Source organism: Cygnus olor, chromosome 8 (genome assembly GCF_009769625.2).
Source record: "Cygnus olor isolate bCygOlo1 chromosome 8, bCygOlo1.pri.v2, whole genome shotgun sequence".
In the NCBI taxonomy this organism is placed as follows: Eukaryota; Metazoa; Chordata; class Aves; order Anseriformes; family Anatidae; genus Cygnus; species Cygnus olor.
Window position 1 is genome coordinate 12,796,387 of NC_049176.1, and position 26,026 is coordinate 12,822,412.

General features: G+C 36.7%; 1 protein-coding gene across 19 annotated transcripts in view; it reads right to left on the bottom strand.

Moving 5' to 3' along the window:
• The window catches only part of RABGAP1L (RAB GTPase activating protein 1 like), a 250,803-nt gene that overhangs the window by 187,723 nt on the left and 37,054 nt on the right, over nucleotides 1-26,026 (bottom strand). For all 19 annotated transcript variants that reach the window (XM_040565580.1, XM_040565585.1, XM_040565577.1 and 16 more), the window contains 6 exons: nucleotides 25,935-26,001; nucleotides 24,989-25,091; nucleotides 23,031-23,197; nucleotides 18,285-18,429; nucleotides 4,466-4,559; nucleotides 505-655 (listed from right to left, as the gene is read on the bottom strand). In XM_040565580.1, coding sequence (XP_040421514.1) covers nucleotides 505-655; nucleotides 4,466-4,559; nucleotides 18,285-18,429; nucleotides 23,031-23,197; nucleotides 24,989-25,091; nucleotides 25,935-26,001 — 727 coding nt within the window. The remainder of the gene's footprint in view (nucleotides 1-504; nucleotides 656-4,465; nucleotides 4,560-18,284; nucleotides 18,430-23,030; nucleotides 23,198-24,988; nucleotides 25,092-25,934; nucleotides 26,002-26,026) is intronic.

Below are 26,026 nucleotides of genomic sequence, written 5' to 3' on the forward strand. Positions count from 1 at the left end.
GAACGGGAGGAGATTCCTGACAGGATTCTCTTCTCAAGCTGCCCGTACAGCAAGGAGACTAGCTCCTGTTAGGTATAATACCTCTACATTTCTTTTATAAACAAACAACAAAATAAAAAACACACAAGCTTATATTCTTATTTGTTACTAAAACAAAACAGAAAACTCAAGTATGCAGTGAATAGAAATTGCTGAAAAAACAAAACCATGAAGTTAAAAAACAACACCACTCGAACAACAAGCTGATGTGCTTATCATCATCACAGCAAGTGCACAGAAAGCTAAATGTCAAGCATTACTACGGATATAGGTCAGCAATTTCCATTGTTAATGCCATTCAGCAGGTACCCATGGCAGGAGGTAAAGTCACCTAATCACAATTTCAGTTGCTTCAAACAAGTCAAACTGTTTCACTCTTCTGCTACTTTACCACTGAATAAAATTGCTGCTCAGTATAATTCATTTTAACTTCCCCCTGCCAAAAAAAAGAAAAAAGTCACTTACCATCGTGATGAGAATTCTGTATTTGTCCAGCATCGCCTGGTTGTCATGGCATCCTGCCAGCAACTGCCAAACCTCTGCTCTCAGTGCTTCGGGAACACCTCTTTTCACCAGTGCAGATAATCCATTAGGCCTCACGACAAGATTATTGTGCCTAAGAAATAGACAATCATTCATCTATTATACTACAGGAACAGAAATCAAGATAAAAATATGAGAAGTTTTCCAGCTTTCCAATGTTACTCTGAAAATTAAGAGTCATCAACTGACAAATAAATACTTCTTGCACTGCTCATACTAACTAGTATTTGTCAGATGGGAAGAAAAATTGCTGCAAGGATTTACAATAACCACCAGTGGCAGAATATAGTGATTTCTAAAGTTGATCCTGGGAGGATTAGAGATATTTATGAAAATTAGAACAATAAACAATTGCAGAAATTGATCTAAATGGGCTAATAAAGAACAATTTGAATTGAAAGAGAGGACTATGCTTGCTGTGAAAACAGTTTGATCTAAATATTTGTTCAATGTATATGTTTAGCATAGGTTAAAAAAATGAAAGGAAAAATAATTTAATCCGTACAGGGAACAAGATTTTGGAGAACAACTAAAAGGCGATTTTAAGAGTACTAATGCAAAGGTTCAAGTTCCAGTTTTTACACTTAACGCCAAGAGGATATTGCAAGCCCCACAAAGCAGTAGCCCTTGCACACAGCTTGGTGAAATCCCAGCTCTCCAAACACACCTGCTAGTGGGCTGCACTGGCGTTTTACTACCTGTTTGTACACACACCAAGCAACGCTGGAGCACACTTCCAGGCTGACTCCCCAGCAGCACGTAATTCATCCTACAAAAAGCGGGTGTGTATAGGCACAAGAAGGCTGTAATCAGACAGGTTGGATACTGAAGATCACGTATTTTCCAAACATAAACTAGTCACTGAGCCCATACCTTTAGGAGATGATTACTGCACATGATATTGCTGAGCTTTCAGTCACAGACATTTAAGAAGTCTTTTTGAGATAATGGTGTTTACTGAAGTAGATTAAACCTGGCTTTGACTTGTTATGGCAATTTTCATAACAATGCAGCAGGAAGAATGCGTGTGTTGGCTCTATTCTGTCTAATGTAGGAAATGCTGACAACAATTTGCTTTGTTATTGTTTTGACCATTGTTATGTTTCTCATTTTTACTGGTAGGAGAATAGTGAGAGTGGTAGTTTAGCCAAATTCTACCAAGCTGCCACTGAATTACATAAATTACATAACCCATAATTTGACCCTCAATTTTCTGTAAATGTTTAGAGTACTCATGCTTTGAAACAGGTCATTAGTATGTGAACAGTTTACCACTATAGTTTAAATTTAAAATGTGCTCTAACTAATTTCCTTTTTCCCATGCTCAGAGGACGATATCCATGATATACTCATTGTCCCAAATCGCTGGGAAATGGGGGTGGAGGGAGAAACTTGTTCTATAATGCCTTTATTCTGTTCAGCACAGTAACTATCCATATTTGTAAGTGTGTAGTGCAACACAAGTCATTTCAAAGTTTATTATTCACTCAGCCTAACTGAAGGCCATTACGTAGTCCCTCTTCCCTTTTTCAGTATGTTTTGCAGCATGTCACGTTAGCACTCTTGTGATGGGAAAAAGCTAGAAACAAAAACCAATGTCCCATCCACAGGAATGAGAACAAGACACTCTGAACAGTTACAAAGTGATGGAACATACATTTAGGAATAAATAAATAAAAGACACTAGAAACTTAAAACACAAGTTGTGCAAATAAGAACCATTCACAGGACACTGCGTATTAAATTAATTTGGTTATTAGGTGAATTTGGTCATATGCATTACATATGAAATACAGAAGGCATTCTCTAAGGACTCAGCAAGTAGATAAAATAAAATCAACACCTAAAAAGGTACATTCCCATATAAACATTACAGAGATTTTTCTGTGACACTAAGAAACAATACAAATAGCTTATGGCAACAACTAACGGAGATGCTCCTTTCATGTTACACCATCATCCTTACTCCTAACCATAGTCGGAACTGAGAATTAAGCATTGTACGGCACACAATATTTTACTGGATTTGTCAAACATTTACAAAGCTTTACGTTAGAGGCAATGTTTTTGCAACGCTAGTGCCTGCTATAAAGCGGAACTAGCTTTAAAAAGCAACCTCTCTGTTTCTGAATATCTGTCTGGGAAAGAGTTTGATCATTAATCACCCTCACTCTGTATTCTGCAATATTGAACAAATACACATTTTTCCCTCCCTGGTGTAGAGGCCCAGGCACATTACATTGCTAGAGATTTTCTGGCCAGACTGTAACAGAAAAAAGCTTTGAATAAAAGCCTGTCTTACACCCAGTCTTATCCTTTAGCATGTGGGTCATTCATGGATGCTGACATGTTTAATTTGTAAAAAAAGTGTTGTAATTTTCCTGTGTAAAGTTCAAATGCATCATTTTAAAAGGTCAAAGAGTGAGCAAGGATACAGAACAGCAATGCTAACTATGCTCCACCTTGAAAAGTACTCAGCTAAACTAGCCCAGCTTGCAAGAAAATCTTTAGTGCTAAGGATGCAGTAAGCGGTATGCTTTGTGAAATAAATTAATAGGTATTCCACTGCTTTCCAACTGCTTATCATATCTTTTTGTGAAATTATTCTTATTCCTTGTTATATGGTACCCTTTGAAGACGACTTAGAGCAATGTTTCTGCTGAGTCAGTCCATTAGGTTACAGTGACATTTTAATTAAATGACAAGAAGCATCTAAAATGCAAGAAATTTTTCATCTAAGAGACAAATCAGCACACCAGTTCTCCAAGTGGAAATGTTAATTTTTATTTATTTATGATTTCTGCAAGCGCACAGATATTCCTTTAGCATATGGTGCAATGTTTAAAACACTAGAAGATTTCAATCTATTTTTAGTTTTCAAATTGTTAACATTTTTCATCTGTTACACTTTCCAGGTTTTGTTCTTAAAATGTAACATAACACTGTTCAAGAACCCAAGTATTTTATATGCTTGAATTTATCTCAAAAAGTAACATTATGCGAGACACTCCTAAAGAAGGTGTTTGCTACTACTAGTCTTCAAGCTGGCTGGGATATCCCACTTCTCTTCCTTTAACTCACTTTAGCTGGGTTAAAAATTATTTACTGTTTTGGCTAATAAATAATCCTCTGTGTTAAGTCTCTATACTTATGTTAGGGCTACAAAAAACAAGTAAGTGGTTCTGGCATTTGCTAGTAGCATAAGGTCTTGCAGAGGTAGCAAATAGAGACTTTTTCTCTCTTGGCAAAACATACGCTACTACTGAAGCACTTAATTAAACCACAGAAGTAACACTGCTAAGAATATACTCTAGGCTTTCAAATAATCCTCATCTTACTCTTCACCAGAAAGAGTTTAAGTGAGGGTCAGAGTCTTCCTAGAATTTCTTTTTAAGTGATTACAGGTAGCACATCAAAGGGGAAAAAAAAAAAAAAGTGTTCCTAAACAAATCAATTAATTAAATGCACATCAGCTAGTACAATGACAGACTAGATTTGTTCTGTCTTTTATATCCTAGCACTAAGAGGCACTGAGATTCAGGAGGGTACCCAAGTGGCCAGAAGTTCTGCATTTAAAAACTCAAACAAGCAGTGTGAGCATAAAGAGACATACTCTCAAACACTGAAAGAAATAAGACTTGCACAGAAACTGTAGAAGAGATTTGTCAAAAAGCAAAGTTAAAATGAAGGGATTTACCAGCACCTTTCACCTTTCAAACCATATTTATAAACACACTTCAGTGTTTTGCATTTTAGTTTTTAAACCATGTAAATTGAAGTTTCAAACCTCCTGCACAAGAGCATACAGGTCTCAAAATAAAGAAAAAGGTTAGTATTTAAAGTCTAAATTAAAAAACAAACAACAACAACAAAAAAACATTACCATCTCACTAGTAATTCTCCCCAGGAATACAAAATCTTCTCAGGACAATCCTTTGACACATCACCAGTGCCACTGGAGAGTTCATTATCACTCTCTGCAAAATAAAAACAAAGACACAAACAAGAAAACAAAAGCATGCACAGATTTACCAAAAAGAACAGACAATAAAGATGCATACATATATGTACCAAACAAATCCTTCTCACTTATCAGTTTTAAAACCAAGGGGACATAGAAAGTATTAGTGGAACTCTGAAGAAAGTATAGTAGATTTGATTTAAAAAAGTGTATTAGTAAAGTTACCATAAACTTTAAGAGAACAAGACTAGGGAACAGTTCACAATGTTGTTATGGGGAAAAGGGTTGAGATGTAGAAAATCATTACATGAGAAAAGATTCAAGGCAGTCAACTCTCCATTCAATGATACAATGATACTTCACAATAAAAAATTATCTAAAAGCCACATCCACTCTAGATTCCACACAAAGAGAAGTCTCTTGTAAAACACAGCAGCTAACAGTACTCTAATACGCTGCAACCATTACATGGCACTCTGCTCTCACGTGGCACACCATTCTCAGAAAGCCTGCATGGAGCAATGAACAAAAGAACTTTGTACTGAAACAAGTTCACAGAAGAGCAGCAAAAATGACACTGTGACATTAAAGGTCATACTGCATGGGACAGAAAACAATGCTTAAAATGGATAAGAAACCTCAAAAATATTAAGAATAAATTACTTACGTAGGAATATAGGTCATTATATATGATAAATACACAGAACTAGAAGAGATAACATGAGCCTGTGACCGCGAGTTCAAATAAGCAGTAACCATCCTGTTTCAAAGTGTCTTAGAAGTCTGTATAGCTATTCAGAGTAAGTGGAACAGTAACTTTTCAGAATGGCTCATCACGTGAACATGTCTTTGCGGTTATTCTGGACTTTTTCCAATTTTATCTGAATAAAGTATTGCTAAAAACTAAACAAGAAACCCAACCCAAAAGGAGACACTGAAAGAGTCCCTTTACCCTCAGAGGCCTCTGGGACCATGGACAATTTAGATGATAGAGGGACTCTAAGGTTGTTCTTTGCTATGAACCGAGTCATCTTAAGAAGCTAAAATAAAACAAAAAAGGATTAAAGCCACATCTGCTCCCAGAATCCCTTAACTAGTCAATCAGCCCAGTCACATCTGGATGCTGACCTAGTACTTTTTATTCCTTAGGTACATTAAACACTTCATATCTCACTTCTTGTAGACAACTGGAGTTCAGGTACAGAAGGACCATCAATACTTACAGTTATTCCCTTAAGTCTTCATCCTTGTCATTCTGTCTTCAACTACACATTTCTAATTTATAGTTTTGCCAAATACAAGTCGTTAATAACAACATCACTAATTTCTGATTTTGATAACAAAACATGAGGACAAAAGATGGCAGATACTGTATTTCAAAGACAAATAACAGCAAAAATGCTGTCCTGAGAGAAAAGGAAAGCAGATGAGAAATCTTTTCATTTATTTTAAATTGCAATGGGAAGTATTTAAGTGCAGGTTTGTTTTATATTTTTGGGCCTGTAAAGCTGTATTGTTTAATTTGAAATAGAAATTTAAAAACCTCATCATAAATCTACAGGAAAATTATGATTCTAAGGATTTGCAAGCCTTTGCATATATTCCCTATTTTTAAAGATGGAAACACGAAGATCCTAAAAAAAAAAAAAAAAATACGATTTTCACTAAAATCTGATATCACTATAAAAGGTCTTCCAATAACCATTAAGTTCCAGTGGAAAAAAAATATTTGAAGACTCAACTTTCTTTTCATTGTAAAATTACCAGAAGTATTCTACAAGCAAATCTCACTTACTATTGACTTTGGAAATAACATACAAAAAAGTTAAAACATTTAAATGCATTGCATTCTTTAAATCCTCTCCTCTCCTGATTTGTGCCTAACTGGATCAAAGAGATCAATTATAAATGCTGCCCTTCTACCTCCCCTGGAAACTGAGAGAAAGAATTTGAGGAAACCTTCTCTAGATTGTAAGAGTACACTGGCAATTCAGAGACATGAGATGAACATATGGTACATATTAAGAATCTCAAGAAACCTGACTCGCATTAGAAATTTGTCATAAACCACTATTTCAAAAAGGTTTCACACATTCAAGGTAAAGCAAGACAATTTGGCACAAAGGTCTCAAGAGATCTGAATTTGGAGAGACTTAAGAGTTACAACATCTCTACCAGGTGGACTGGTAAAACAAACAAATCTAGCAATCTGAAACAAAACCTGGTAAAGATGAATATATTAAATTTCAATCCGACCAAAACATTTAAAATCAAAGCTACAAGGAATACTTTCAGAAACAAAGCACATTGATTGTTATCTGATCCAAATTTGAGCTTGCCAATAGCATCATACAAAACAGAAACAAAACCCTTCTTTCCTTGCTGCTCTGGTATTGTACATCAAATTCTTCAAAGTTCTTAAGGAGATCAGTGTTACACAGCATAAATATTCCAGCAAGATAGATCATAAAGCTACAGTGCTTCAGCCCTGAAAATTATTTCATCTGGAAGGCTTAACAGTATTTGGAATGTATTATTCAGTTGTATGTCAGAAAATCACAGGCCTTAATTAGAACTACCATATGCTCCCTTTCAAAGGACACTAACGTCAAACTTCAAAATAGAGCAGGGCAAAAGGTAGAGAATAAACAGCTTTAAAAAATCTCTGCTGTTTCCATTCTGAAGACTATTTACATATTCTGATCTGTTTAAGAAATCAAGTATAAATGGGGGGAGGGGTGTCTTCGGAGGGATATTTAAGTGTAGATATTCTTCCCTGAAGCATGCTTTCGCACATTTTCCTACATTCTATAGTATCTATAAGCCAGCAGCATTAGCCAGATCATGATTACATCCTGTCTGATTCTGCAGGGAATGCAACAGATCCCTTCCTCTAGCCATACTGTGTATTTTTCCCTTCCTCCTTTATACGCCCTGCTTTCTCAGTGCCTCTCACCTGCAAAATTAAACCTATGCCTCATCAGAACAGGAAGAGGACAGGTGACATTTGCAAGAAAGCAAACCTGAAGGGCTGGGTCGTGAATGTGTGGACACACAAATAGCCTTTGAGAATACTTACAGATAACACCAAGCCTCTCTGCCTTTTTGCTTGTTTGCATTATGTATTCTTACCTTGTGGACGGATAATTCATGGGCGCCCCATGAGACAATTCTCTAAATTCAGACTGCAAGCCTGGAGGACTTCCACAGCCAGCATCACTCTGTATGGCTTCAGCACAGAATCCTAGAGTAATTTGGGCTGGAAGAGACCTCTGGAGATCATCTAGTCCAACCTCCTACTCCAAACAGCTTGAATTAGATCAGGTCACCTAGGAACCTGAAAGTGGGGGTAGTCTTGAAGACCATCAAGAAAGAAGATACCCGAATCTCTGTAGACAACCCGTTCCACTACTGGACCAGGATCACGGTTTAAAACAAGTCCTTTCATCTGATCAGATCCTGTTCCAACTTGTGTCTGATGCCTGCAGCCTCTCAGCACGTCATTGTGCACCTCTGAGAGAAGTCTGGGTCCACCTCTGAGTCCTCTGATGTATTAACTGTAGATAACGATAAGGCTCTCCTCCATGCAAGCTTTCTTTTCCAGCCTGAACAAACACATTTCCTTAACTCCTTAATATATGGCATGTGCTCCTGCCCTCTGGCCAGCTTGGTGGCATCCACAGGACTTGTTCCAGTGTGTCAGTGTCTGTCTTGTGCTGGGGGGCCCAGCACTGGATGCAGTGCTCCAGCACAGTCTCACAAGCCCTCTTCAGGGGACGGAGCTCTCCTTGGACCTGCAGGCTGCTGGGCTCGGCCTTCTGCGCTGCGAGGCCACACTGCTGGTTCCTTGCAGGTTTTTTTTCCACTCAGGTGAAAAGATCTCCAGGTACTTTTTACAGGGATGCCTCCCCAGATCGTTAGCCCCCAGCCTGTATTGTCACACAGAGTTCTATCACAGATACAGGATTTACATTTGCCTTACTTGGAGCTCCATGAGGTTCCCACCAGCACTTTTGTCCAGCGTGTCCCAGTCACTCCGAGCAGCAGCCCTGCCCTCCAGCACACTGACCTGGTGGTTGGTGTTGTCCACAAAGCTGCTGAGACTGTGCCCAGTCCCACTGTCCAGGTCATTAATAAAGACCTTGAAGATCACTGATCCCGATACCAATCCCTGAAATATACCACTTCTTACTGACTGCCAGCTGGACTTTGCATCACTGATCAATCCCTTCAGCCCAGCAGTCCAGCCAACTTTTCAACCACATTATTTTTCACTATTCCAGTCCCTATCTCATCAATTTAATGGTAAGGACTCTATGGGATGCTGTGTTGGAGTCCCTGCTAAAGTCAAGGCATACAGCACCCATTGCTCTTCTCTCATCCACAGCACTGGTCACCTTGTCACAGGAAAGCAGTGATGGTTTGCCCTTCATCTATCTATGCTGTCTGTTCCTAATCACCTTGCTGTCCTTCATGTGTTTAGAACCAACTTGCAGGAGGACTTCTTCCCTAACTGTCCCCCAGACTGAGGTTAGACTGACCAGCCCATAGTCACCTGGGCCTTACTTCTGGCCCAGTGTACTTGCTTTTCTTCTTGTATTTTGTTTTAGACATTGGCCATTTGCATGAGATAAATACTGAAGCATGTACACATGCTACTGGGGTTGCGGGAAGATCTGCAGATTTTGCATATAGGCTGCTTTTGTTAGTATACCTATAGACAAACACAAGTGGTCTCTTTGAAAAATCTGCAGGAACATTCAAGAACAAACTATAATTAATGACTAAAAAGAAGACTAGCAGCCTATCGGATATGTGTAATTTTGTGTCTACTCTGCTTAGAAACACTCATTACATAAGTTATTCATTACAGAGCAGACTATTTTGAATAGGACATAGAGTTATATTTTAAATGGCCCAGCACTAACATTTGTTATGTTACAATACTCCACTGACCAGGCTCAATTACAACTTTTTTGCCCCTTTAAAAACAGACTCCATCCTGTAGAAATATGACCACTCATATGAAAGACCTTTTACCACTCTGTAGAAAAATAAACTTTGGCTCATTATTCTTGGTAACAAATAATTTGGAAAATGCATCCTCACGTGGCCTGTCATCCACACGGCAGAGGCACCTCTTTGGATCTAGTCCAACCCAGAACACCCTGAAAGGCTAATTTTAATGGAAAACAACTTGAACTTTCAGAATTACCCCCTTTGATATCCAATGGCAGTAAGGTTAGGGGGGTTGGTTGATTGTTTTTGTACTGCAGCATTCACAAATGATGAACTGCCCCTGGAGGCCACCCTATGGTTGCCCACATCTGCAGTACTGTAAAACCAGAAGAGGCTTTGACTATCTCCTGAGAAAACCACAGGGTAGTAAAGTCAAGCTTTATGAGACAGCTCTGGTAGGTTATCCAAGTTGGTACTTTTTGAACTAGGCTAAAGAGAACACAGGTCTTGATCATTTAGACCCCTGCAGATACTTTTCTAAGCTAACCCTACAAACCTCCAGTCACCCCCCGAGCAGTTCACTCCAAGGGACTTCATTACTGTAACTCTTGGACTGTATCTCTCACTGCTAATCTAATTCTTTCTTTCTGCAACTTATGCCAATATTACTTTGTCTTAAACAGAGCAGCCATGGAAAACAATATTAGCACATCTTGCAATGAAATATCTTCTGTATTCTTATCTCTCTCGAAAACTCCACTTCTTTCCACATATGAGGCTTCTGCTCATTTCTGCCTTCTCCCTCCAACTAGTCTGTATTTGCTTGATGAGCCATGTTCAAACAAAATATTGAGACATCATGTGTTCAAAACAGAAGACTTACACAGACAGTAACTCTTTACCATAAATAAATACCCCACAGAAATTAACACACACACACACAAAATGTTGGCCTTTCCTTCCCCCTCATTCATTTTGATAACTCAGTGCTTTTGACCCCACAAATGCAGAACATGGAGAACCCCTAGATGAAACTAGATACAGAGCTAGATACAGAGATGCATTATCTAGATACAGAGCTACCTTTTGGGAAGGTAGGTCTGCTCTCCTTAAAGAAATCTACTAGACTACCTGAAATACAGCAGTGCCTTAGGAGTCAAACTAATTTGTCTGTAAACAAAAAATGCAAATAAAGTACAAAACTATATTGTTGATTCCAAGAGTTCAAGCATAAAAGCAAAGAAGCCAAGTACATCCTAAAATGATTGGAAATGCATGAAGATAGCAGGAAAAAAAAATGAACAGGTGGGGTTTGAGCACCGAGATGAAGAAGAAAGAAGGATTTTTAATGAGTTTTAATTGAGAAGCTGTTGCAAGTGAAATAAAGAGTAGGTGGAACTGAAAAATAATATAGTTGGAGCAACCTGAGCAGGGCAGCCTGTAGGAGAAAGAATTTAGGTTGTGAAGATAGGTGTGAATAGAATTGGAATAATTCAAAAATGAGAAGCTTGATTTTTATGTAGGAGAAGAACAAAAATGAAGGGGGAGCTGAAGTTGGCAGCATATTATCAGGGCAACAAGATATAGACGTTACTGACATGGAATCATTCTGTACATAAGAAATGAAAGAGGATCGTGAGAAAGACCACAAAAAAAGCAAGCTTCCATTTATAAGGTAACAGGAAATTATAGAGCACGAGCTACAGCTTTACCAGAAAAGACAAGAGTGAAACAAAGTTTAAGCCATGAAATTCACTGTATTATCAAATAAGGTAGATTTGCAGAAAGATTCAACTTTTTAATGCATTACAAAGTATTTTGATGAAGACAAAATATTTCAAAATGCCTTTCAAGTGATATATTTACACAATGATGATCCTCAGTAAATTCTGCAACAGCAAAGTGAGGAAATACAGCATATTCCCCAATTTGGCTGGAAGAAAATTCATCAGAACCAGAAAGAAAGTTTTATGAATATGAACAAAGAAAACTTGCACTGAATTCTGCTCACAAGAAACTTCTGTTAACATTTAAGTTACACAATAAACTTGAAGAAAAATAATTTAGCAGCTACTGAAGTACACATAAAGACACCAAAACCAAAAAAGATTCTAAGTTTTCCCCTAAAAGTTAACCAGTAATAGCAAGAAGTATTTTTATTGCTATTCCTTTTTATGAACTATAAATGTATACACTCGTTACTTAGTGTCACTCAAACAGAAGTTAACGCTGACAAATTCCAAAATTTTCATTACTTTGCAATCAACCTACAAGTTTAATTACTTCTCTAGGCAACTGAAAACCCGGATCGAAAACACCTACAATTGATAAGCATTGAAAGAAGGTGGAAGACATGATGTCGTATTTCACTCCCCATCATATTCACACTGCAAACAATAATGGTTTTTGTACGGGTTATGAAGTCTGTGCAATACCTCTCGAAGGACCTAACCTTCCCCTTAGAAATCAATCCCATTGGCCAAGCTGCTGTTTTCTTTTTAATAAAAAATTCTGCATTTAAGCATATATCTTAGTTCCAAATCGTATAGTTGCTACATAGGCACTGCACTGCTGTCACATTGAAAAAGATTGATTTAAAATTCACAAAAATAAACCTGAGCTGTTCAGCCAAATCTGAGTGTAGAAACATGCAAAGCGATGATCCTACCCTCCTGTAGTGAATATACAAGTGGGCCACCATGACTTCTCTATCTTGGATGTAAAAATGCTTAAAGCTGAATAAAAAGTGGAGGAAATTATCACTTCAGTTCAGTAGTTTTGCTCCCACACAAATGACAAAGCCAACTAAATGCTGCACAGTGGAGGTATTCTTGTAAATATAAACATCTTCCCCATGTACTGTGCCGTCTGAAAACTGACAGCTTTGAGAACACGCGAGAAAAATCAAGTTTGAGATGCTGTCACAATTCTAAGACAATGCCATTTGTTATTCTGTATTTTCCATATTACGAATTTTAAAATGTATAAATTAATGTCTAATGCCACATTTGATATATCTATGTTTAAAAAAATCAACGTTATAAAAACATTAGAATTGTATATTGCCCAATGTTTATTTAAAATGCCAGGGCAGTATTTAAGCCACTTGGCTTATGAAATACAAAGGCTGAACAAAATAGCTAAAGTTAATTACCAAACCTAAAAAGAGACAAGAACCTCACAATTATTAGTAACAAGCTGTGGGGAACTGTTTGTTGAGAAGTCTTTGTAATCACCTCTATATAAAGGCACTTGATTTTTGATTTTTATTTTTTTAACTGATATGAAATGTGAAATTGTATGAGCATAATGGTGGCAGTCTGAGGCACACAAAGCCATGACACTCATGACTGACACCTGGGAAGATCCTCTAGCAATAGGAAGCTCTAATTCCTAAGAAGCCAACAGGATTGCAAATCCTTTTTCAAATAACTTTTAAGCTGCCATACTGCTTGTAGGCAGACAAGGAAAAGACCACTACAGAAATAAAGCGTCGAAACATTCAAAATAATCTGCTATTGCTTCTGGACAAGATGCAAATTTAATTTAATCTCACCTACTGTGAGAAAAATGTCTATTTTATACCACAACCTGAAGTTATTTTATGTATACTATTACAAAAAAAAGGTTGAAATCAAAGAACCAGATTTCACCTGTGCACTCAAAGAATAAACCCCAAAAGCCAAAAGATTCCCCTCCACTATTCATGAACGACAGGATAGAATTCTGGAATGATATTTTGAACTTCTTGAACTTCACAAAGTGAAACAAGGTATTTTACCAGGGAAAGAATCCCTAAAAAAACTATGTTCCCACAAGCACCTTGCAGGTGTGTCCTCTGGAATACAATACTCCAGAGAAAGTCACACATGGCTGTAGATGGCCTAGCCTGGAAACCCAGTTTACAGATGAACTCTAACTGAGATCTGGATTAAATGACAGGAAAGAACACAAGTCCCTACTAGGTGACTGTCCCTGTATTTCCATTTACCTGTAAATCTGCAATGGAAAATTGGAGAATTTTCAGGTTGGTTCCATTTCATATATAACCCTGCAATTTCATCACAATGCATACTTGACTTGAAAGCCACAAAACTGCTTCAAATAGAAAGCATTTGAAATACTTGCCTTTTTAACAGAAAGGCCATACTTGCATGAATAAATCTGAATATGCATGAATAAATCTGAACACAGCTGTAACTATCAATAACACCTTCCAGAGCAAACTGAAAAAAAAAGTATTCTGCCTTTTTTTTTTTTTAATATATATTAACAAAGCGATCACATTCTTTCTGACAGCACAAAAATAGCTGGAGAAGTCAATCAAGCACATTTTTAATAACAGAAGTCAGCCTGTAAGGCATGAAAATCCAAGACAATGGATAGTACAGCCCATAAAATGACATAATATTTTTTTTTTTCATTTGGAAGCTACAGATCCACATTCCTCCACAGCACTTGTATTTTAAAAATCAGACAGGAAACCTTTGCTGAAGTTCCGTAAGAGATGAAGATAAACACTAGCCAAATGGCCTAATGGATTTAGGATTTGTTAAATTTTAGTTCATTTTTATTGTAAGAATAAGACTCCAATATAGATTTATCTTGTTTAGTACCTAGCAACATTATTCTGCTTTGAGCTATTCTAAGAAACATTTCCTATGAATTACATAAAGCTATTTTTAATTAGGATAAAAACGCAGAGTTCATTATTTCCATAGTGCTAATGGCATTTGTCTCACTCAGTCATCCTCGTTTGTTCATACTCTCCCCGGTCACAAGCCCCTGTTTTATTAGAAAATACTCTCAATAGCTCTATTGACTCCTAAAACACCACCTCCTCTACTCTTTTGCTTTTTTGATTCCTGAAAACAGCCTCTACCCACCCACAACATTTGACCCGGGATCTTAATTTAGTCTTGCTGATCATCTCCAATCATTTACTATTGCCCACTTCTGAATTATTGTACCCACCCTGTCTTTTTGTGCTCTCCCAAAAAATTACTATCTCAATTTCTTTGAAGCTTTCAGGATTCTCTACCCTTTTAATCTACTTTCATTGTCAAATTTCACTGAATTTCAATATCTTATACATTAATTTTTCTATTGTAGGATACTTCTCTTTGTACATAGAGCCAAGATAACTAGAGGGAACAGACAGAAAGCATTACCCTATTATGTTTGTTATTTCTTCTCTTCTGCCCTTTCTTACTCCTACAGCTTGATATTTATATATAATTTCTCCTTATTAAAAGCCAATTGCTAAGCTCTAAACACATTTCAACAGGATCCTTCTTGGTCTAAGCCAACTGTTTATGGATCAGTATCCACTGTGCTGTCAACTGGATCTCTGCTCAATTCCCAGCTGTCAGAAATATCTTAAAAGATCAAGAAATTTAATGTTGCAGGAAAAAAACAAAAATAAAACAAACAAATCAAAAAACACAAGCACAAATAGTACTGCATTCCTGGAAGTCATTTCAGAGTGTTCTAGAGGCAACCTACAACTCATTTTCAGAAGCTTCTTTTGGAGACTTGGTAGGCATGTTACCTTTTACCTAGCATGAATTACCTGCTTTGGGATGTCTACTAAACATAAGATGCAGTGTTTACCCTGCAATTATTGGCTTGGGACCACATAAAACTGAAAATAAATAAATAAACAAGCATTAAAAAAAATCTTCAGCTTAATTACACTCAGTTTAAAGACTTTGGAAACACAGAGTATTTTGTGTTTTTAAACAGAATTGCTCTTATTTACAATGATCCTTAAGCTCCTAACAGTATTCTGATTTAAAGTGAATCTCAAATAGTTATCTTGTATTCTCCTGAAAAGTTAGACTATTTAAAAAAAAAGTAATTAAAATATTAGAGTCAAAGGTCATGATTTCATCTATGGTCTAACCAGCACTTCTGCTAAAATAAGCGAAATTATTCTTCCCCTTCGCCACTTAAACGTTTCTAGGACTACATTCTCCTTGCAAATGCTTTTGTCAGGAACCAGTTTTCTCCAGTCCTTAGGCTCACACATGCAGCCAGCCACTTCACCCTGCCATAGAATGACATGACAGTAAAAGTGGTCCATGCAGCTTTGAATTTTCTGAATAATGCAACATGCAATCAAGCTTTCTGTATGTGTTCTCACTCATTCTTAACACACCAAAAAGCAGAAAGGTTAGTTCACTCAATAGTGCTCTGCACCTTTTAACAAGGTTCTACTCATAATTCAATATTAACAAGTATCCTTTTCAGCTTATTGGTAATAAAACTATTTTATTTGAAACTTTTTTTTAAGATTAGAGCCTGAATTTAAGAGAAAACTTCTTACCAAGGAGAAAAAAAATCCATATTTTGACAAGAAATTATTAATATTATTTAAAAAAAAACATTATCTCCAAAGCAGGGAACCTTACAAGGCTAGGTTGCCAGAAATATCTGTTATGATATTAATAAATTTTAAAAAATAGTCATGTTGACCTGAAAGATCTCTTAAGTAGCTATCTCGAAGTATTTGCAAAGATCATTTTTCATCTGAAAAGCTATAAAAAAAAAAAGAGGCTAAATTTAAAAAAAAAAAGCTAAGAATGTTGTTTTCGGAAAATACATTTGGCCTTTCATTAAAGCAAAAAAGAAAAAGAATACTGAAAAAATGCTTTCTTAAGAACATCATCTTTATTCACATACTCCTAACATAAGACATCTTACTAAGTAAGATGTACAGAGTACACAGAAATCAGGTAAGGTGCACATGAAACATGCATTCTTACAGCATTATACAAATAAAACTGCAGTATATAGTGTTTCTGGACTAAATTAATGTTCTGTGGGGATACAGCATGTAGCTAAAGATATAGCAAAAAAAAAAAAAAAGAGAGAAGAGAAGAAATGATAATCCTCAATATCTCTAAATGGGAATACCAGCCTCTGGCCTATCTAACATTCCTTATAATGCACACTTGCCATAATAGCAAGCAGAAAAATCTATATGGCCTTAACATTAGACAAAAGAAAAAGCCTTCTTCCAAGGCTAAGACAAGACATTGTAAACTCAAGTTCTTTTCCATCATCATAATTAGTACCCTGAAAAGAAAAAGAAAGAAAAAGAATGAAGAGATTTATTTAGAACAACTGGCAGTGACTCATTTAACCTGCATATCCACTAGGATAGCTAACTTCTAGGCAGATAGCTCTAAATGCAGTTTCCATGAGAACAGAGTCACATCATGATATTTTTAATGTCTTCTCTTAGGAAGTAATCTACATTTAAAATATCGAAACTAGCATTAGGAAGCTAAACCAAAGTTAAACTCAGGTTCCTCAGTGGAATACTTTTACCCTATAATAAAGTAAAACAGCTTTATAATAGCACCAAGAGGATAATATCCACATTATTGCTAATTGGGCTACATTCATCAAACCCTAGAACAGCACTTTGCTCTTCTTGGTGAGAAGCAATATTAAAAACAAGAAAAAAAAGTGTTCAAGTAATTACTTAAACTCTGTCCTACCAAACAAGCTCCAGAAAACATTCTCTTACAGTTCTAACATCTAGCAAAGAAAAAGAACACCCACAGATGTTGAACTTCACTACACAGAACCACAAGACTCAAAGGTCAATCTGAAATAATTCCTGCTATAATCAGTAAATTATTCCCACGTACCCATTTAATACAAAAGCTCTGTTAGAGATTATAGTATTTTTACTATTTAGAATTGATAGTGGAATGACAGTGATAGTCAATACCCATCCTGTTCCCTCCCATGGAAGGGGTGGAAGGTTTCCAGTTCTGCAAAGACCAGCTCTGTTAGCTCTGTTCTTGTAAGCCTAGTATCACCTGGGATTTGTGTTTGTTGTTGCTGTTGTTTGTAAACAGAAGGGAGAAACCAGATCTGTCTGCTCCTGCATTAATCACAGGGTTCTGATTCACATTGCATAAACTAATATCCAACCATTTACAATCAAGTAAGAATCAAAATGGATTTTTTCCACTGTAATAAGAAAGACTTTTTACAGTACTGACAGAATAGTGCCAGAAATGTGAAGAATAACTGTAAAACTATCACAAGTTCTGGTAGGTCAGATATACAAATCAAAGCTGGCATCAAAAGCCTATTTTGAAGGCTATGAGCTAGCCCTCAGGGTACTAAGGGACTACAGTGGGCCAAAGGCCCCAAAAAACATGTGGAAATACTCTGAGGAATCATTAGCTTTGGGATGGGAAGGCAAATACTCTGGTTCCACGAACATCAGCAATCCCCAACGTGATCACCAACTGAACCTAGAAGTATTTTGATAAGCCCCATTTATAAGTGAGAGAAACTCACATGCTAGGCCCACAGTTTGGGGGCAGAGGAATTGTCTTTGAGCCCATTTCCACGCTGGTTTTGTTTGGTTTTCCTGTACATAGGCATTTACAGCCAGCCATTTCAATGTCGTTCTTAAGCAGCACATTGAAGGCAAATGTTTTCTGATCGGATGAAAAACCACTCCAGAAAATGTTTTCTATCTTATTAGCAGAGCACGAGTGCAGCAGTAACAAATTTTGAAGTGCACAGAAAAATGGACATGCACAGTCTGCTGCTGGTATTGGAAGAACTCCAAATAATGGTGTGGGAAAAAAATGCTAATGCTAAAGAACTGCTGCCAGAAGGAAAATATGTGTGATCTTACTGTCCAGCTGTATTTCTAATAGACACAAATAGGAAGAATTATATGAGTAAATTAACAGCAGAAATATAATAGTCTTATCTATGGAAACTATGAGTGCTCACTTATTCTTACCTTCGTCTGCCTCATCCTCCTGGGATGATACGGGCCCTCCTCCACTTGTTGGGCTGACCAGTTCTTCCTCTCTTGCAGATTCTCTTTGTAGACTGACCACCTCATAAATTGGATCCCCAGCACTTGTGTGGCTTTTTCCTTCAGACTAAAACAAAATATGCATATGTATAGGACCCCACTATTGACAAATACAGTTCTAATGGTCTGCCAAAACCAAACCAAAACACAGACAAAAAAATCTCATATCAAGACTAAAGAATAGTTTGGGAAAGACTCCCTCAGATTCCTTCGTAATGGCATATGTAGGCTGGCAGTAAAACATAGCTGTGCTTCTCTTTCAAGGATTATAGTCAGAAGTTGCAAATAAACCAGCATTACTTCCAAAGCTGCCTCCTAGACACCATCTTAATTATCATTCAGAACTATGAGAGAAAGGCTTTCCCATTTAAGCACAGATACAATGAGATGAGGTCAAAGAGAAACTGCAGCAAAAGAAAATAGGAGAGAACAGGAAAAAAACCTGGAATAACTGACATCACCACAGAAACAGGAATCAAATGCCTTAGAGGAAAAAAAGTTTAAATGGTAAGGGTTTTATTGGGTAAAGACAAGACTAAAGAAACAAAAAAACCTCATGCTTTTTGAAAGTCATAAATTGTGAAGAACTCCTTAGTGTTTCACCACCACCACCACCCCCCAAAAAAAAAACAGACCAATTCATCTTTATTCCAGATAGTATAATTTGTAATATATTCCTCTCAATAGGGATATGTATCTGCTGTATCTAGCTACAAAGTTTGTGTTTGTAGCCTAAGTTTAATTATATATATAAATATATGCTCATATGTCTGTGTACATGTGTAAAGGTCATGTATATACATTAATCTATCATGTAATTTAACTTGGAAATTTTGGAATTTTGAGTGTGGTGTCTGCAGCTATGAATTTGAGGCCAGAACATTTTCAACAGAAAGCACTTTGTCCTGTAAAAGCAGCTTTTCTTCCAAATCTGTCTCTGGTAATTCAATAACTTCCAAGGCAGACTACCTCAAAAGTTGGGGGGCAGGGAGAAATTGTTTTATTTTTACTTAAAGCTGGAGAAGGTCAGAATTTAATCTATGTCTTTCATGTTCAGTAGACTTTCACATGAAAACAGTTAGTTACCCATACCCCACTGGATACAATGCTGCAAGTTTTTAAAGTAAAGTCAACTCTAGTTTTTCCTCTGAGTTACAGTTCTGAACACAATTATTATTCAGTTACATGCAGTAGCTAATATACTTGCAGAGAATTGTACAAAATGCAAACTAATGACTATATTAAATGAACTAGAACCAGCACAAAATTTTGTTCTATTTTGTTCTGTGCTCTTGTCTAATAAGACAATTTTTGAGCATATTAAAAACATCAAATTAACCATGAAAAAGGAAAAGAATACAATCTCAGAGTGTATTCAATTTAATTCAAAAGCAAAACTATGAAGGAGTTGGAAGACGACTCCATGACACCTTTTGCTGGAGATGGCTAAACAGAACTTGCAATTTCAACAAGCTGTTGACATTATGCAGGTAGGTAGCTTAAATAAGGACTGCTTGCACTAAGACAACGTAAGTAATTTTATACTGAGAAAATCTATTTTATTTCAGAGATATTAATCATTCAGACCTGCTTCCTTTAAAGCTGATGCACCCTGGAAGAAGACAGTCATGTGGCTCCAACTATCAAACAGTTTTGCTGACGGAGCTTCTCAAAGTGTTTAATGAACTTTGGGATGTAGGCATAAAGGTGCTTTTTTGTTTTGTTTTGTTTTGTCTTTTAAATATTTAGCAAGTTATTACGTTGTACTTGTTTTATTTTCACAGAACACCTTTATCACGTAATTACAAAGTACTTCGCTAAATCAATCAAATATTGATGCCTGTAGCGTTATTCACCATCACTATCTGTGGCTTTTAGTTTTGATGGAGTAAGGCATGAGAGGTACTATTGCTACATGAGGTACCCACAAGAGGACTTTGCTACAACATACAAGAATCACCTATCTTCAGGTCCTTGTACATGTTCTGCTTAACTGCAAGGCCATCTGTATACAATGCAAGTAACTTGGTTAGTTGTTTTTCTGAAGCCTAAATTTGCTATCTACAACAACCTTTCCAAAGATCATGTTCTGATTATATCTATCAGCAGTATGGCAATATGTTTATAGCAGTCCTAAATCTCACGACAACCTGCATTTATGCCATTCCTCATACCTGACTGCACCTCGCAAATTTGGGTTCAGACTAGGAGGCCTATAGGAATCTTTCCTCAGCAGAGTTTTGATTTTTCTCTCTTTACCGGCAAGTCTCACCCTGGGAAATGCTACTCCATTACTTCCTTTCTGAACCTCAGTAATGGATGCTTCTTTACTGGGAAGGGCACCTTGCTCAGACAGCCCAAGTCAAAAGCTTCTTGCCAAGGACGCTGCACACTGGAGCTCAGAACTGGCAGACAGCATCAATGAATTTCTCACCTACAGTCAAACAGGCTACATTTGTACAATAATGGATAGCACTGCTGTCATGATTTTACATCAGCAGGCAAACTATACCACAGGATTCACAGTCCTGCACAGAGGAAAACACCTATCCTTACAGCTGAGGCTATTGATAAAAGCTTTCCGGTTCCCTAAAATCTACTCGAGTTCAACTACTTTCCCAAATGGTTCACAAGTGGCTGACCTCAATGCCATCTGCAAAGTTAGTTTTAAAGAAAAAAGTGACCTAAGGTACAGCTTCTTTCAGAGTTACCTACAAGTTATTTACTGAGTTATCTATCAACAGCTATTGCAATACAAATTACCCAACAGATAATTGGTTGAACAACAACTTGCTACAAGTCGACCACAGAGATCCTGTCACCCATCACCAGGGCCTAATCTTGGAGTAAGATTGCTGAGATTAAAAATGTTCCTTCCCTGAAAGTCTGCAGAACAGCTCCTCAGAATTTTACAGCATGAAGAAAAGCTTGTGTTTCTTTAGGGAAGGGAGGCATGTGTGTGTTGTCACATTATAAGGGGTGAGAAAGCAAAACGAAAGCATCCATAGTACTTAAAACTAAAACTGGTAGGGTTTTAACTGACTTAAGAGGAAAGGTTAATTGATTATAGCTATGTATCCAAAAGTTGAGAAAGTAATATCTTCAAATGTATTTTTTCTTAAATTGAAAATGTAGATATCCTCAACATTTGCATATAACACTTGGTTTTCTCACATTTTCTTGAATTCCAAATTACTATGCTAATCTGCAGAAGAACTACATAAACAGTATTTCATGAGATTTATTTACTTTAAGTGTTAAACACAGCTGCACTTTTGCTATATAGCATGAACACAGCTTGTTTTGCCAGACCCATTACTACACCCCACAGGATGACGACAATTAAAACATTCACACTAGGCTCAGTAGAATTAAATCACTCCTATTTGGTTTCATTAGTCAAAGATAATGGATCATTATTCCAGTGCAAATGATACAGTTAGCCTCTGCTGTTCCCTTTTTGAACCAAGAACCCCGCATTCTATGATTCGATGGTAAATCTTTGGAGAAAGCAGGTCAACACTCTCTGCATGAGGATGTGTTGTACATCATCCTACACTGATAATGGGAAGATATACACTTTATGTACCTTACCCAATGCCAGAACGGAGGAGTCTTTAGCAGTCTACTCAGTAGGTAACTATTGAACAAACGTGACCAGATGAGATGGATGGACATATCACCTCTTAGTGCTTGAGAAAGAAATAAATGCACAGTAATCTCCCAAGCACAGGACTGGGAAAGCTAACAGAGGGAATACACAACTATACTTTAAGTCTCATCTTAACAACTTCTCACCTCTGTAGAGTGGTGCATTGTTTGTACAACTTGACTTCAACATTGAACTCCAAGGACTGACAAACATATTTCAGAGATAATAGTTTCCTAAGAATGGTTTTGTTTTTTTTTTTCCTTTACTGTTCTTTGAACATTTTGTAAGGTTACAATCACCAGCATGAACAATGATACCTTAATAAATCATTGCAACAATAATGCCCTTACCCTTCATGAAGTCCCAGGGCAGTGAAGGACAACAATGTAGTGCATTTTGTATGCACAAAATGCACCATGAGGGTGAAAAGACAGCAACTTCCCCATGCATCAGAACTTGCTTTTCCAGATAACCTTCTTCCAAATTCCTCTTTTGGAAAACACAGATATCCACCCTTCCAAGATACTTTGAAAAAACAGTAGTAATAGCCTAACTCAAACCACTGCATAAGGTTCCTCTGCCTTTAATGGATTACGTCCTTTCAGCCACCTATCTTCGTATTTTGAACCTTAACACCCAGGATTTCCATGTTAGGTATTAGCTGATTTTACAGTGAACGATTAATGTCATTTCCTGATTTTACCAAATAGACTTGTTTTAGATGTCTGTGCATAGGTCTGATTGTATGAAGTTATAGAGAATTCGATAGATTCAAAATTGTTTAAGCCCACAAAGCCAATTACTTTCAACATGTATAATAATTCAGTTTACAAAGGCATCAAACACTTCTATATGCTACTTAACCATTAGGTATTTAAACGTTTCAACAAGTTAAAAAACCCTTACTGAGGTACAGTGCCATACTAACTTTTATAAAGGACAAATTAAAACAGACAAAACAAATGCTCCCAGCATCAATTTTTCTTTAAAAAAAAAAAAAACCAAACACACGATACCTGTTTTAGCTTCATATAAAACGTTTCTGTGAAGGTTTTTCTGCTGAAGTACCAGAAACGTTCGTTAGCAGGATACACGCGCACAACCGTCTCCAGCAAAAACCGCACTGGTTCTACTACTTCAGTGACAACCATATCCACTGCCACAGTCATGTACACACGCTTATCTAAAACACAAAAAGTCATGTACAGAAAAAGTGTCAAAAATTATAACAATAAATGACAAGCTGTTGTTCAAACTGAAACCACTTTCTATTAAATTACTCATTCTATTGCATCTGATTTATTAATCTCATGATAACTCCCGATGGCTTTTTTTGAAAAAAAATCTGTGCAAACAGATTCAAAGTGTCATGCATGGAAAACAGCATTAAGATACTTTTTATCCTTCCCTGTCCCATTCTCTGTGCTAAGCTATCTTCATAGCAGCAGTATGCAACGCTATTTTTTTTCCTCATACTTAAGCATAACTCAAACTTTTTCAAGTAGAGCAGAACACAGGATAAACTGACCAGAAGATGACACAGAAATAGTCCAAGTGTATCTTGCAGGTTTACAAAGCAAGAAAAGGATTGTTGCTTCTGGAAACTTTTATCACAGAGAGGGTTAGCAACCATCATTTTGCAACACAACTAGTATCTATCATCCAGGAAGTGCAGCTTTTTAAAACAAATATTGAGAATCATACATAATGGATCCCCAGGCCCTTTTGTCTTCTCAGACTGTGAGAGACAAAGTTGTGTTTTAGCAGTGGAAAATTTCACTAACCTTGCATATTCTAAAGTGATTGTGCAGGCCTGACAGTGGCATAACAGTGGGGCGTATGTTAAGCAGATAAGGGGAAGGTCCCACTGTCCCAAAATAAGGAGGATAGCTAAGAAAAACAGGAGGAGCAGCGTGAAATCAGTGAAAACAAAAAATAATGGGCCCTCTAGTCACGAGTGAAAAAGGAAAAAAAACAAAGGAATAGGAGAAATTAATGGTTGGTCAAATAAAATTGTACATATATGTTATAGTAATAAGCATCAAGTAGTTTGTGAACCCGTAGTACTCAGTCAATGAGAAAACAGGAGGAATCAAGCGTTGGGTAATAGGGAATAAAAGGTTATGATACACTTTTGCTGAGCACTCCTGGCTTGCAGGATGCCCACCACTGCAATCGCAAATAAAATAGCTTTACAGAAGACCCTGTCTGAGAAAATTATTGAGGTATTTCTCACAAGACCAAAGAGGCAAGTGGGAATTTAAAAAACAACAACAAAAGCCACATGCAAACACAAAGTCGTATCTTAAAATGGAAACCATGTCAAGCTTCACAGCAAGTAGTTTCACACAGTAGCCTACACACTACTAGAAATAACGTGATTTGAAAATCGAGTAGCAAGAACACCACCACTGACTGTATATACTTAGATATGCCTTTACGCAACTGATACGAGCTCTGCCTTGGGACAGGAAACAAACTCCAGTTTTGCAGTCGAACTTCACATCACGTCAGAGAACATCAATTCTAAGGATAAGGAACTGTGCTATATATTGAAGCACTTCCATGCATCGCTTCCACCCTCCCAAAGATGAAGGAGATGTAATGCTATTCGTAATCAGCTCACTTCAAAGTTAAAAGAAAAAGAATAACAATGTCTAGGTTTTATACTGCTTTGCTGACTACAGAAGGGGGAAAAACAACTTCTGAGTGTTTAAGACCAAAAATCCTGATAACCAGGGAGCAGGAACATAAGCCCCAAACACTAGTTTAGTATCCCCAAATCAGCAACACATAGCTCTATGAACATCGCATTTTTATGTCACATACATTTATATACAGAAGTTCTGCTTTTAGCCATGGACGCTTGGAACATGATGGTATATGTACTCAGACATATACACCATGATTCCCAGGAGAACATGCACACATCCAACTCATGTCACATAAAAAACAAATTTAAGAATTAAATTACCTTTAGGTGTTTCCTCATTAAGTACTAGAAACATCGGTGCATTAGGATTCCATATTCCTGTAATTATGTAAGCCTTCCCATCAGAACTCTTTCCCATGGATTCCTAAAAATAAAAACATACAGGATTTTACTAGAGTCATGACTGCAGATCAAAGAGACTGGGAGTGCAGAAAATAGTTCTGGGAAGTTCAGAGTAACATTGTGTTCAATCTAGAAAACACAACCTAAATAAAGAACAGGATATAATGGACTGAAAAAGGGTATAGGGAAGAGGAAAAAGAAATATTATATATAATTGGGAAAAAAAAAGAGAAATATTATATATAAGAAACTGAAGGCAAGACAGCTTACCAACACACTTTTTAAATGTTTATTAACAAAGACAAGTGACTACTTCAAGTTCTGAGCAAGAATTTAAATTCAAATGAAGCAAATAAAGGCAAAGTTCAGCAATGTGGAAAAAATAACACCACTTCCCTAATGCCCAAATGTATATGTGTGTGTGTGTGTGTGTGTGTGTGTGTGTATATATATATATATATATATATATATATATATATATATATATAAACAACTCAATTACTTGCTCTATATTTGCTCTATATTTTTAGGCAACACGCTTAACACAATACAGAAAGCTTGGTTATATGTAATAACCAGCTATCAGCTGACCTCATTGTTGTCTTCATCAATTTAACAAAAACAGATGCCACAGGTTTTGAAATTAATTGAAATGTTTTGTCCATTACACATACCATCTGTTTCTAGTTCTAAGATATAAAATCCAGGATCTAAGAAACAAAAGCAAACAAAAACAAACAATAGGAGTTATATTTTTTTATTTTTGGGGGGTGCTTTTATTTGGTTGTGCTTTTTCTGCTTGTTTTTCATTTGGTTTTTAAATCACCTATGTCTTTCTAAACGGACTATTAGAACTAAGCATTACCATGTCTAGTAAATGCATGTCACTGTTCTTCACATTTCGTCCAGGGCTTAGTAGCATCCCAAAGCATCTGTGAAGTTTTATTAAAAATATGT